This window comes from Myotis lucifugus, unplaced genomic scaffold (genome assembly GCF_000147115.1).
Source record: "Myotis lucifugus unplaced genomic scaffold, Myoluc2.0 scaffold_673, whole genome shotgun sequence".
NCBI classification, from domain to species: domain Eukaryota; kingdom Metazoa; phylum Chordata; class Mammalia; order Chiroptera; family Vespertilionidae; genus Myotis; species Myotis lucifugus.
The window spans coordinates 214,597-228,697 of NW_005871721.1; the positions used below are offsets into that span (position 1 = coordinate 214,597).

Sequence of the window (14,101 nt, forward strand, 5' to 3'; positions counted from 1 at the left end):
CTGTATAGTTGAGCTGACCATTGGATATTTAATGAACATAAGGCAGCTTGAAGTATAGTGAGAGTTCTTTTTTCGAATTGGAACAAGGTACCAGTTCCCACTGTACTACTTGCCAGTTCTTTAACCATGGCCAGGTTACATCTGCGAGCCTGGCTTTCTTAACTGGAAAGCAGAGACAATAACTTCCTGATAATGTTATTGGGCAGTTTAATGAAATAGTATGGGAAGTTGCACAGTGATAGCCTGTTATCTCCAACTTACCCTTACCAATTTTTATTCTGATATATTTTTCTTTAAATAGTAAAATGATAATTTGCAAACAAAGGAAAACCTTTGGGTGCCACATGATGCTTGAAGTAATTAATTATTAATTATATACTTAAAAAATCCAGTGTTGTACCGGAATTCTTGAAGTTTATCCTGCAATGGGTTATGTTTACATAGTTTATCATAGAAGTCAGCTTCTATAACTCTGCAGTAGACAGGATTAGAACTATTTATTAAGCAACATTTTAAGAAACAGAATCTATATACTTGGGCATGATGTCTAGCAAAAATAGAAGCTAAAAATTCTTTCTTAAAAGGAAGACCTTATGATGATCTAGAATGTATCAGTTAACTAATAACAGGCATACTGTACTGCATAAGATACTATAAGTAAGGATCCATATAAAATAGCTGAAAGAGTCTCCCCCATGTTCAGGTAATAGTGATAAATTTGGTAAATGTGGGAAAGAGTGGGGAGACCTGCCAGTCCCAGAAATCTAATCTAAAAAGTAATGAAGTCATTAATAAATATAATCTCTAGTTATATGTTTACATTTCAGCTTGGCAGTTTTAGAGTAGGATTTCAGAGGTGCTGACAATCGCTTTGGAATAAAATTATTCTAAAAACTAATGGTAAAATAAAAATATTGTTGTAAGTAAGAATAAGTTTCTGCCAAGTTATTGACAGGATTGTTCCTTCTTGCAGAAGAAATTGATAAGATGGAGAAAACTACTGTGCTCCTTTTTGAGTATCACCTGGGAGGGGCTGTGGAAGCCCACAAATCAGGAGAGAAAAGTTCATTGTGGGGAGGGAAAAAGGGAAGAAGAGCGAAAAAGGTATCAACCATCAGACAGCTCAGGCTTTGGACAGGATAGATTTTGTAGCACTATTTGCCCTCTGTTTTCCTCTCCTTTATTTCTCTGCTTCTGTCTCCCTTCACGCCCCCCCTCCCCTGTTACATCCAGACAGTGATTCTGCACTTGTAGGGTGAAGGCAGCAGGCATTAGGAGACTGCATTAGAACTGCTCTGTAATTAACTCAGTAGGACACATGTTACTTTTTAAAAATATGACCAACACCCTGGCCAGTGTTCTCAGTGATTAGAGTGATGGCCTGTGCCCCAAAGGGTTGTGGGTTTGATTCCTGGTCAAGGGCACATACCTGAGTTGCAGGTTCGATCCCTGGCCCCAGTCGGGGCAAGTGCAGGAGGCAACCAATCGATGTGTCTCTCTCAAATAGATGTTTTCCTCTCTCTCTCTCTCTCTCTCTCTCTCTCTCTCTCTCTCTTTCTCTTCTCTTCCCCCTCTCATTTTCCTCTCTTCCCCTCTCACCCTCCCTTCCACTCTTTCTAAAAATCAATGTCCTTGGGTAAGAATTAACAACAACAACAACAACAACAATATTTACATGATAGCTTGGTCTTTTCAGGAAGCTATTAATATTCATCTTTCCTCCCATAATTTGAGCATTTTTCTCTTCTAATTAAAAACAAACAAACATGAGCCAGTGTTAATTATTCTTTTGACTAGGAAAAAGAATGTAGCTCAACTTGGGATGAAAATGAAGAGAGTAGTTTATATGAAGGCTTGCTAAATGTGTTCCCTGCTGATTATAACCCTCTCATGTTTACTGAGAAGGAGTCAGGAAAACTTCAAGTGCTGACAAAGCTCTTAGCTGTTATCCACGAACTTCGTCCTACTGAAAGGTAAGTGGTCAGTTTAATAACCTGCTTGTAAGTGCTCCTGGAATTTTGGCTTAGAGTATGGCCTTACTCCCCTGCCCCTCCTTGCTTTCAAAAGAAGAAAACATTAAAAATAAGTTGTTTTCTTTGGGGCATGATCAGCGTCTGTAAGTTTTTATTTAAGAAAAAACGAAATATAAATACATATATTTTTAAAAACCCTAGAGAAGTCTTATAACACCTAGCTTGTACTTTAAGCTCTTTCAGAGTCCTTTTCTTATCATCCCTTAAATGTTGATACCCCTTAGGGTTTTCTCTTTAGCCTCCTTCTTACTCTAAACACTCTTTCTGGGTTATCTCTACTCCCCATAGTTTTAACTATCACCCATATATGTCACTCTCGTCCAGCCCTCTGTTCTAGTTTCCACATCCTTCTTTCTAACTCTTTAATGGACATCTAAATCTAATTACTTTTCTTTTTTATTGGTCATTACATTCCTTTTTAATCTATTTCTGGGCAGACTCTCTTGTTATTATCTGCAAAATCTCCAGTGAAAATTACAGTTTGGCTGTCATTTTAAATTTACAAGGTATTTCTCTCATTCTTGATTTTTTAAATTGCCTCCTCTTCTTGTGAATGTTATCTCTTACTTGAGGATGTTGTTTTCTGTTTCCTCCATTGCTGTTTTATTCAGGTTTCTCCTCTTTTGTTCTATTTTTAATGTTGGAGACTCACTGTAAATAGATGGTGATCTGTGGTGTCCATTTATATTTGAGAGTGAGGCAGTGAAACTTATTGAATGTTATGTGTGCATGGGTAAGTCACCCTCATGGGGTAATTAGGCAGCGAGTTGGCTTCTTTATTTAGGGACTCCTTCTCTCTGTGGATCTTTTCTCTGGGGCCATTCATGTCACCTCAGAGAGGAATCTTCCAATAATATCTTTCCTGGGGTGGGATGTAAGAGGGATGCCTGACTGCTGCTGTTCTAGGGTTGGCAGGAAAAGGGGCCTGGGATCTTCTGTATGCATACTTTCATTCTGACTAGTCATTATAGCCCTGTCTTTTAAATACCGCTAGTCTTTTTCTTGGGTTTACTTTCTCCAGACAATAAACATTGTATTTGAGAAAGAAAAGTCAACTGGTTACATGGGATAGGCCTGGGTTCTATTATCAGTGCTCTTGTAAGAGCTCCAGTCTCCTTCCTTCTGGGGCACCTTAAGGAGATTCTCTGGGGTGAATGAACTTGCACTTGTTTCTTATTGGAATCTCCCACTTTGGGCACTTAGGTTTCACCTTCTCTGTACTCATAAGTAGGTCACTATTTCATCATTTTCTGTTTTCGTATATAAATGCCTCCTTTAAAAAAAAAAAAGATAAAGTTTGTATTTCTGTTTCTCATTCTCTGGCTGTTTTTAGGTTGACTTCAGAGAGGTGAAGAAGACAGAAAAGTTTTTACTTCACTACCTTAAAACTGGAAAATCTCTTAGATATTGACTTTAAAATTGAATTTGAAGGAGAACCTGAGTTTTAACGTATATGGTCATTGTTGCATGTTCTATAAATATCAGTGATGATATTATTTGGTAATTTTCGTCAAATATACCCAGAATCTTTCTTTTTGATTGACAGGGTGGTATTGGTATCCAACTACACACAAACTTTGAATATTTTACAAGAAGTATGTAAGCGTCATGGATATGCTTGTACAAGACTTGATGGACAAACACCAGTCTCTCAAAGGCAGCAAATTGTTGATGGCTTCAATAGTAAATACTCTTCTGATTTCATTTTTTTATTAAGTTCAAAAGCTGGTGGCGTGGGACTTAACCTTATTGGAGGATCTCACTTAATTCTCTATGACATTGATTGGAATCCAGCCACTGATATCCAGGTAGGACTAGTTCTTATGCATTAAATAAACATGATAGAATGCCTGTTGGGGATATACCTGCTGGGGATACAAAGATGATGATGTATGGTAAATGCTGGTGAGGTATGGTAACTGAGCCCCTGTTTTGCATCAGGTACTCTGCTAAGTGCTTCACATCTATTCAGTTTTCACAATAATCCTTCTAAGTGTAGATAGCCCCATTTTGCAGATGAAGATATGAAAGCTTGTTCTCGGTCACATAGTGTAACTGGACAATCAGTGGGTCCGTGCTGCCTGTCACTACTTGAGCCAATTAAGCAGAGACAGGGTTGAATCATATATGAGCATTTATTCCAATACTGTGAGCATATGGGAGAGCAGCAGGTCATCCACAAAAATCTGCTCTGCACCCCACCATAAGACAGCTGCTTATATAGGGTAAGACAAAGAATACACGGGGAAATATGAATTATAGGCATGGGGAAGTAGGGATTGGGGTGGGACTCCATTGTTTGGGCAACAAAGTTGTTAGTCTTTCCATGATAATAGGCAGTTCTTGAATGAGAATGGTTCCAAGGTTGATTCCCAGGTCTAAGTTTGACTCCCAGGTCCAAGGTTGAATCCCAGGTCCTGGGGGCGCACAACTCCCAGCCAGGCCGACTGTCCTTTCTTTAACCAACACAAGGCAATCATGGTTAACAGAGCATGATTAATATTTCCCATAACCGCAGCTAGTCCCCAATATTCTATTTTTGCTCCTAACAATAGCTTATAAAAGGCAGAGCCAGGATTCAAACCCAAATCTCTATGTCTCTAGGCTCTAAGTTACTGCAGGTACTTCAGGCCTGATTTTCCTCCCCGACCGGAGTTCTATGGACAACACTTAATTTTCCTAGCATCGATGAGTATTGTCAAACAGAGTTCACTTGCATCTTGGGACATCAGGATGCTTATGACCATCAGAGGGAGACAAGTATTACAGATGCTGTGATCAATGTTTGTATAGTAAAGATATAAAATTAGTTTATTTAGGAAAATAGTTCAGAAGAAGCCTTTGGTTTACTGCAGAATACAGTCCATCTTTATGTGTTTTAAGATTTCTACTTACACATTTGCACCTCAGTTGGTATCTGTGTTTGTATTACTGTGAAAAGATACAGATTAAAATCAGTGAAGGTAAAAGGTACATGGGGTAGAGACCAGTCACAAGCTTCCCTTTTCCACCCCTACTGGAGTTCTATGGACAGCACTTAACTTCCCCAGCACCGATGAGTACAGTCAAACAGAAGTTCATTTCATCCTGGTGTCCCGAGTTTTTGTTGGTTGCTCACGTAGCCGTGAAGTACTTGAGTGACTGACCTCAGTTATTCAGTCTCCAACTCCACCAGAGGGCAAACTGACAGGACAGGCCCAAAGCCCTCCCCTAAATCACACTGTTAGCATAAAAGATCTAGTTGCTGCAAGGCCCAGAGAGACAGAGACCCTCTCATCAGGCAGGATATGCCAAGGGCTTAGCGGTTATCTACTTGGAGCTGGAGGGAAGGCCAGACCTTTCTTTGGAAAGTACAGGGTTTGCACATCAACCCTTACTGCATGGTATCATTGGTCCTGAAACCTCAGGGAACTACCTAGAGCAGTGGTTCTCAACCTTCCTAATGCCACGACCCTTTAATACAGTTCCTCATGTTGTGGTGACCCCCAACCATAAAATTATTTTCGTTGCTACTTCATAACTGTCATTTTGCTACTGTTATGAATCATAATGTAAATATCTGATATGTAGGATGTATTTTCATTGTTACAAATTGAACATAATTAAAGCATAGTGATTAATCACAAAAACAATATGTAATTATATATGTGTTTTTTGATGGTCTTAGGCGACCCCTGTGAAAGGGTCGTTCGACCCCCAAAGGGGTTGCGACCCACAGGTTGAGAACCGCTGACCTAGAGCCTGAACTGATGGCAGGCATCCTCAGGATTCCTTAGGGATGAATCATGAGCTACTTGGACTGGGAATAATCCCTCTGTGCTCAAGCTACACGTGGCTTCTTTGCATTCTTCTTTTTTTTAATCCTCACCCAAGGATATTTTTCCCCATTGATCTTTAGAGAGAGAGAATGGAAGGAGAGAGAGAGAAACATCGATGTGAGAAAGATACATTGAATGGTTGCCTCCTGCATGTGCCCTGACTCGGCCAGGGATCAAACCTGCAACTGAAGTATGTGCTCTTGACTGGCAATCGAACTTGTGACCCCTTAGGTCCATGGGCCAGTGCTCTAACCATTGAGCAACCGGGCAGGGCAGTTCTTGGCATTTTTGCTATCTAAACTCACTGTGCCATTCATTGACGCAGGTAGACCCTCTGACTTTATTGACGCCCCTCTAGTTATTTCATAGCCCCACAGTGGGTGTCCATGCCTTTCTTTTTCTCAGGAAAAGGATAGGAAGTGGAGAATGCTTTGACATGCCAGGGCTTTGTTTTTTGAAGCTATAAGTAACATCAAGAATTCCTAATCTTAAATGTATTAATGCAAATTGCTTATGGGGAAAAGTCTATTAGTTTCAACTGTACTCTCAGAATTCTCATTTATTTTCTAAGGCAATGTCTAGAGTGTGGAGAGATGGTCAGAAACATCCAGTACATATTTACAGACTCCTAACCACAGGTAATAACCCGTCAGTGTGCCAAAAAAAATGTATCCCTTTGAATAATATAAAAAGAATTGTTGTTGTTGTTGTTGATAATCTGTGCTTCCGTGTTAGGAATTATTGTTATTTTGTTAACTATATGCCAACCATATTTTACCCTGCAGAAATAACAGACATAAGGATCTGCAGTAAATCTAATGGATGTTTTCCCTTCAGGTACAATAGAAGAAAAGATCTATCAAAGGCAGATCAGTAAGCAAGGTCTTTCTGGGGCGGTTGTAGACCTGGCCAAGACATCTGAGCATATCCAGTTTTCAGTAGAGGAGCTTAAAAATTTGTTCACATTACACGAAAGTTCACACTGTGTGACTCATGACCTGCTTGACTGTGACTGTGCCGGAGAACGAGACCATACAGGTTTGTTGTATGTTAATTCTGTTCTGATGATAAAGTTCATTTGTCTCTCTGCAGTAGTTGGAAGTATTTAAATATAGAATAACTAAAATATTTACCATTTGTATATGTTAGTTTCTTTCCCCCTGCAAGTCAGAGGGCAACTGCCAGATCACTATTTGAGAAAATATTAATTAGAACCTTAATCTCTCCATTTCGCTTCTTATTTCTGAAACAGCTGTGAGAAATTTAGCTTAGAGAAATCTTTCAAATTCTGGCTAGTGGCTTCAGAATTAGAATCCTTATTTCTGTTTCCCTCAAAACATGCACTTGACAGAATAAGCTTACTCTTTGTTTAATTTATGTAGACCTTAATCATAATGGGTACATATTTTCTGAGGCAGTTAGCAGGGGCCACCATACTTCCCAGTACTTGATGAACTGCTAGTGTTGGTTAAGTGAAGCTAAAAACCTCAGTCCTGCCCTTGCCGGTGTGGCTCAGTGGATGGAGCGCTGGCCTGTGGACCAAAGGGTCCCGGGTTTGATTCTGGTCAAGGGCATGTACCTCAGTTGCAGGCTCCTCCCTGGCCCGGGCCCTGGTCGGGGCTAGTGCAGGAGGCAACCAGTCGATGTGTTTCTCTCACACTGATATTTCTGTCTTTCCCTCTGTCTTCCACCCTCTGTTAAAATCAGTGGAAAAATATTCCCCGTTGAGGATTAAAATAAATAAATAAATAAATAAATAAATAAAACATCAGTCCTCTGTGATTAACACCATTCACATAGGAACTGGATCACAAGTGGGACTTGAGCGTTCAAGAGTTTAAAGTCACTTGATAAATTATACTGAGTAGGTTAAGAAGTTAGACTGTACAAGACTGACATGGAAACTTTATATTTTATATAAATTAATATTGGGTCCTCTACCATATGTTTTCTATTTTAACAATTTTTGCTTTTATCTTCTCTTTTTCATTGTCTTTACTCTGTTCTTTTTCTTATTTTTCCAGTTGAATGCCTAGCTTAATGGTTTTCAGTCTTCTTTTATGAAATGGGTATTTAAGGCTGTAAATATTCCCCAAGGCTGGATCTCATAATTTTGAAATGCAGGTTTTTTATTAGTTAGTTCTAAATATTCTGTATAATGGGCTTGATTATGGAGTGTTGTCCCAGATTGTTCCAATTATATTCTGAACTTGGAAATATATCTAGTCCAAAGGTGTTAGATAAGGGATTGCAGCCCTGTAACATATCTCTGGATGATTATTTGTTTAATGTATGAATCCTATTAGACCAGAAGGTCCTTGCGATCAGAGAACAAAATGTAATAAATTTCATAAACTCATTATATCATAAAATAAAAAGTATTGTATATAGTAGAATATTGATTGGCTTAAGGATTTTCTCATTCTTTTACTTATTGCAGGTGATTCATTGGAAAAATTCCCTGTCTCTAGAAATTGTCAGCTTGGCCCACATCACAAGAAGTCTGACTCCCTGAAACCTCTCTCCATGTCACAGCTGAAGCAATGGAAACATTTTTCTGGAGATCAGTTAAATCTTAAAGATCCTTTTCTTGACAGAATAAGAGAAAATGTGTCATTCTTTTTTCAGAATATAACCAATCAAAATACTGCTGCTCTGTAATGAAAGGTTACTTCATGACATTCCCTTGCCCCCCCTTTAAAAAATAACAATAATTAAATGTAAGTTTTGAAAATGATTAGAATTATTTATTTATTTAATTAAATCCTTATTGTTGAAAGTATTACATATGTCTCTTTTCCCTCCCCTTGACCCCTTCTAGCCTGCCCCTGTCCCCCACCCAGGCCTTCACCATCCTATTGTCTGTGTCCATGGGGTATGCATATATGCATACAAGTTCTTTGGTTGATCTCTTCCCACCCACCCAACCATCTCGCCTTCCCTTTGAGATTCCACAGTCTGTTCCTTGCTTCTATGTCTCTGGATAGAATTACTTACATTACAATAGTAAATTTGTTATGAAGTGTATCAGAGTTTTGATACAGCACTGTTGTTTGATTTTTTATATATATTCTTTCTTAAAAATGTATTTTTATTGATTTCAGAGAGGGAGGGAGAGGGAGAGATAGAAACATCAATGATGAGAGAGAATTATTGATCGGCTGCCTCCTGCACGCCCCCTGCTGGGGATCGAGCCTGCAACCCAGGCATGTGCCTTTGACCGGAATCAAACCCAGGACCCTTCAGTCCACAGGCCGACACTCTATCCATTGAGCCAAACCAGGTAGAGCATATATTCTTAAATGTTAAAACATTAAAGACATCTATCACTATATAATTGTTTATTAGTAATTCCATAATTAATGCACTTTTATCAAGTACCCACTAAGGAATTTTCATAAGGAATATTAAAAATGGTAAAATACCTGTTTTTGGAAAATCTAATCTGATTAGGAACATTAGACATAGATGTGTCAGATAATTGAATAACTTGATAAATTTAAACTATAGTTTAGTATAATAATCTCCAGGTCCATCCATGCTTTCACAAATGGTAAGAGTTCCTTTTTTTTTTTTACAGCCACCGTGTAAATGTACCATTGTATAACCGTGCCATAGCTCTTCTTTTTTTTTTTAAATCCTCACCCAAAGATATTTTTTCCATTGATTTTTGGAGAGAGTGGGAGGGGAGGAGGAGAGACAGAGAAAGAAACATCGCTGTGAAAGAAACACATAAAATGGTTGCTTCCTGCATGCCTCCTGAGCAGTGCTGGGATAAGCCTGCAACTGCGGTACATGCCCTTGACCGGAATCGAACCTCGACCCTTCAGTCCACTGGCCGACGCTCTAACCACTGAGTCAATCGGCTAGAGCTATACAGCTTTTTTATCCACTCATCTAGTCATGGCACTTGGGCTGTTTCTGGATCTTAGCTATTGTAAATAGCACTGCTATGAAAATTGGGGTGCACATATTCTTTCTGATTGGTGTTTTGGGATTCTTAGGAAATTCGTGACTTGCAGTAAACAATGTGTATAATCAACAGATGGTACTATTTCTCTGAGTTGGTCCCAAATTAATATATTGGATTGAAAGCAGTTTGTAGACATGCTGTTTTTGTTTTTGAAGGACAGACTCAACAAAGGAATACACTTACCAGAAAAATGATCTTAAAAAAGTATGGGGATTATGAAGGAAAATGAAAGAAGGAATAGAAGACAAGGAAGAAGATTAGATGTATTTCTGAAAGAAAGAAAAGGTTTTGTATAGTATATATTTTTAGGAGTCATTGTTACTGAGAATACCTATGAGAGAGATTTGTTATTTTACCTAAGGATTTGGTGGGCAAGAAATATCTGTAGATGAGTTGGAAATAAAACAAAACAGAAACAAAGGGGAAAATATCATTTTGTGAGCATGACCTGCTGGTGGCAGCAACAGATCACAATTGTCTCAACGCATTAGGCATTCCAGGCAAGCTTAAAGCATAGAGCTCTCTGTTTTCAGAGTTCCAACCATAGGCTGCTGTTGTGATAGCTATAAAAATGGGCAAGTCACTCTCACTACCAATATGACTGACAGGATTTTTTCAAGAGCATTTTATATTAGCAGAGTTTTACACTTATTCCCACCCCCCATGGGTTGTGGGGGTAGGTATTAAATTAGAAATTAAATAAAAAGTGAGCAACCTTTGAAAAACTGATCGAATGCATAGAATGTTGAAAAACAGTAACATTTTAGTTGTAGTAAGATGAAGATAGGTTTAATGAACTGACTTGCATAAATGAAAAATTTGTTGTTTTATTGAGAATGTTTGAGAGTCCTTCAGTAACTATTTTTCATTTCTCTTCCATAAATATTATTAAGGAATTCTTTGACTGTCAGATGGCTTTGAAAACGTGGGAACCCTAATGTTTATTCCATAAGTAGAAAAAAATAAATGAATGTTTTGGTTGTTCTATTTATGCCTAACAAAGTGCTCATTAAAAAATACAATTTTACCCCTAACCAGTTTGGCTCAGTGGATAGAGTGTCGACCTGCGGACTGAAGGATCCCAGGTTCGATTCCGGTCAAGGGCATGTACCTGGGTTGCAGGCATATTCCCAGTAGGGGGTGTGCAGGAGGCAGCTGATCGATGTTTCTCTCTCATGGATGTTTCTAATTTTCTATCCCTCTCCCTTCCTCTCTGTAAAAAATCAATAAAATATATTTTAAAAAATACAATTTTAAAGAAATGAAAGTATTTCTTCTTTTTTGTCTGGATTCTTTATTATCTTAAGACTCATCTGTGTTGTATGTTCAGTCCCTTTAAAGCTGAGAAGCACTCTATTTTGTGTATGTACTCACAATTTTTTTTAATACATTCACAGGCTGACAGGCTCTTAGATTGTGTTCCAGTTTTGGGCTTTTATAAATAAAACTATGAACATTTATGTTAAAATCGTTGTGTGAACAGATGCTTTTATTTCTCTTGGGAAAATATCTAGGAGTGGAATAGTTGGGTCCTCTGTGGTAGGTGTGTGTATAAAGATATTTTGCCTTGTTGTTCTCAGCAGGATAGTCAGTTGAATTACCTAAGTTACTACTATAAGAAGTAGAAGTTCCTATATATTTTTTGTACTTTTGTGCTTTATTTTTTCTATTTAAGTCTCCGATTCTGCTGGTATTTATTTTGGTGTAAGAAGTGATGGATCTAATTAATTTTTCTCCAGATGGCCAGTTAGTTGTATCAACATCATTAACCCCATACATTTGATAGCAATGTAAATAAATTGATACTGGAAGTACACTCTTAAAACTCATCAGAATACTGGGTGAAGATTTGGATAACTTAACCAAAATAAACAGAAACAGTGGCTTGTGGGATGCTCCAAAAGTCAACGGGGAAGTGAACTATTCCCAAATGAGACATTAAGTATGGTTATTTTGAGGATTTTTTTTTTTTTGCCATACTTAATAGAAGAACAGAAATAAAAGACATTTTGACCTCAATATTTATCTCAGACAATAACTTTAGTCTGTCTTTTTTTCCTCAATAACAATCATGTGATTATGTTATTTTAATCATGTTAGTTAAATGTGAAATAAGGATAAAAAATGAAATAATCTTTCAAGCAGGCCAGTGTGAAAATATAGAGAGTTACTGCAATTTTCTCATATGATTCATAGTCTAGAAATGAACATTTCTCCTTTTTTTGATTTCCTGATGATTTCCCAAGTGAAGATAAATCATACATGAAGAGGCAAAATTTATATTTCTCCATTGGAAAAAGAAGCTGCTACTGTTTTTAGATGTCTGCTGATCCCCAAAGTATATGTGATGTGAGTTTTTGATTGCCATGCTAACAAAGATGTATCTTGAATATTGTTATTTTAAATTGTAACCTTATTATGAAAACAATAGAGGAAGGATAATAACTCTTGTTCAAGAACTGTAGAACAAACCTGGGATTTGATATATGGAACATTTCTATAAGAAAATGGACTTAATATAATGCATGATGTGTGCAAAATATAAATTTGCTTTTAAGAACAGCCCTCTGGACTGTGCAAATCCAAAATGGTACCTTGGATGCGGGCTTTGGAGAAGGGCAGATCAAGATTAAGTCCTGTCTGTCCGTAGGCAGGTTTATCATGAGCTAGTGCTGCTTCAGGTTCAAGGCCCTTTCCTTGCATGCCCCTGTGAGTGAAAGGAGTTACAGTGTTCTATATGGTGAGGGAAGGCTAGGGAGCAACTAGGAAGCATTTTGTATGTAAGCATCTCAGGGAAATTGTCCAAAGGCATTTCAGAAGAGAGAAACTTGCATATCTAAGACTCAAGTGATCAGTTGTGGTTTCTAATTTTATTTTGAATATTCACTTTCATATTTCATTTTGTATTTTTGAATATCTTTTCTTTAGGAGAGCTTTCCTACTACAACTTACATAAGCTTCAAGCCCTGGAGAACTTGGGTTTGTTTCACTGTCTGTTTGTATGACTCTGGACAAGCTATTTAAATGCTTTGTGACTCAGTTTCCCCATTTGTGAAATGGGACTAGTACCTCAATAATCAGGTTGTGTGAGGGTTAAATGAAATTAAATATATTTTTCAAATGTTATGCACACCTGGCACATAGTAAGTACTTAATAAGTGGTAGTTCTTATTATGATAAACAGTATCCTATATAATAAAAGCCTAATATGCTAAGTGTCCAGTCATCCAGTCGTCCGGCTGTCCATTCAACCAATCAAAGCGTAATATGCTAATGATATGCTAAGGCCGCTTAACTGCTCACTATGATGTGCACAGACCACCACGGGGCAGATAGTCGACTGGTCGACCAGTTGCTATAACATGCACTGACCACCAGGAGGCAGATGCTCCAACCAATAGGTTAGCTTGCTGCTGGAGTCCAGCCAATCAGGACTGAGTGAGATGGGCCGGACACGCCCTAGAGCCCTCCCACAGTCCCTCCCCAGCTGGCCAACCTCCCGTGTCCCTCCCCAGCTCTGATTGTGCACTGGTGGGGTACCTCAGCCTGGCCTGCACCCTGTAGCAATCCGGTACCCCTCAGGCTATGTCAGAGAGCCAGTTTTACCTCAATCCCACAGGCCAGGCCAAGGAACCCCACTGGTGCAGGAATTCGTGCACCAGGCCTCTATTTATCATTATAAACCCTCAAAAGATTTATAATTCTGGTGGAGAAACAAAATTAACAGACACAGATCCATAGGACACTCATATATAGAGCAGTATAGAGATTGAGGAGGTTGGCTCTGGAGTCATATAAACCTATTTAAATCCTATTTCTGTAATTTATTTTCTGTGACCTTAAGCCAGTTACTTAACTTCTCTGAGTCTCAGATTCCTCATTTCTAAAATGGGGATAATATAGGCTACCTAAAAGTTTTTTTTTTTTTTTTTTTAGTAATATAGTGCCTGGGATATGGAAACTCTTCAGTATCATTCAAGTATTTAAACTGGAGAAATTCTCTCACATAAATATAAGGAGTTATCAGGTATGTTTTGTTTCTAGGACCTTGCATTTTCTTTCTTTTACATATATTTTATTGATTTTTTACAGAGAGGAAGGGAGAAGGATAGAGAGTTAGAAACATCGATGAGAGAGAAACATCAATCAGCTGCCTCCTGCACATACCCCACTGGGGATGTGCCCACAACCAAGGTACATGCCCTTGACTAAAATTGAACCCGGGACCCTTTAGTCTACAGGCCGATACTCTATCCCACCTGAGCCCAACCCAGTCA

General features: G+C 38.3%; 1 protein-coding gene across 2 annotated transcripts in view; it reads left to right on the forward strand.

Annotated features, from left to right (window-relative positions):
- Window positions 1–8,588, forward strand: part of RAD54B (RAD54 homolog B (S. cerevisiae)) — a 51,247-nt gene extending 42,659 nt beyond the window's left edge. Inside the window, exons 11-15 of one of the 2 annotated variants that reach the window (XM_006105337.3) lie at window positions 1,798–1,973; window positions 3,580–3,841; window positions 6,423–6,489; window positions 6,689–6,889; window positions 8,292–8,588. In XM_006105337.3, coding sequence (XP_006105399.1) covers window positions 1,798–1,973; window positions 3,580–3,841; window positions 6,423–6,489; window positions 6,689–6,889; window positions 8,292–8,512 — 927 coding nt within the window. In that variant the 3' untranslated portion in view covers window positions 8,513–8,588. Of the gene's footprint in view, window positions 1–1,797; window positions 1,974–3,579; window positions 3,842–6,422; window positions 6,490–6,688; window positions 6,890–8,291 lie in introns of those variants that run through there. The other variant, XM_023746402.1, reaches the window with a different exon arrangement.
- The last annotated feature ends 5,513 nt before the right edge of the window (window positions 8,589–14,101 follow it).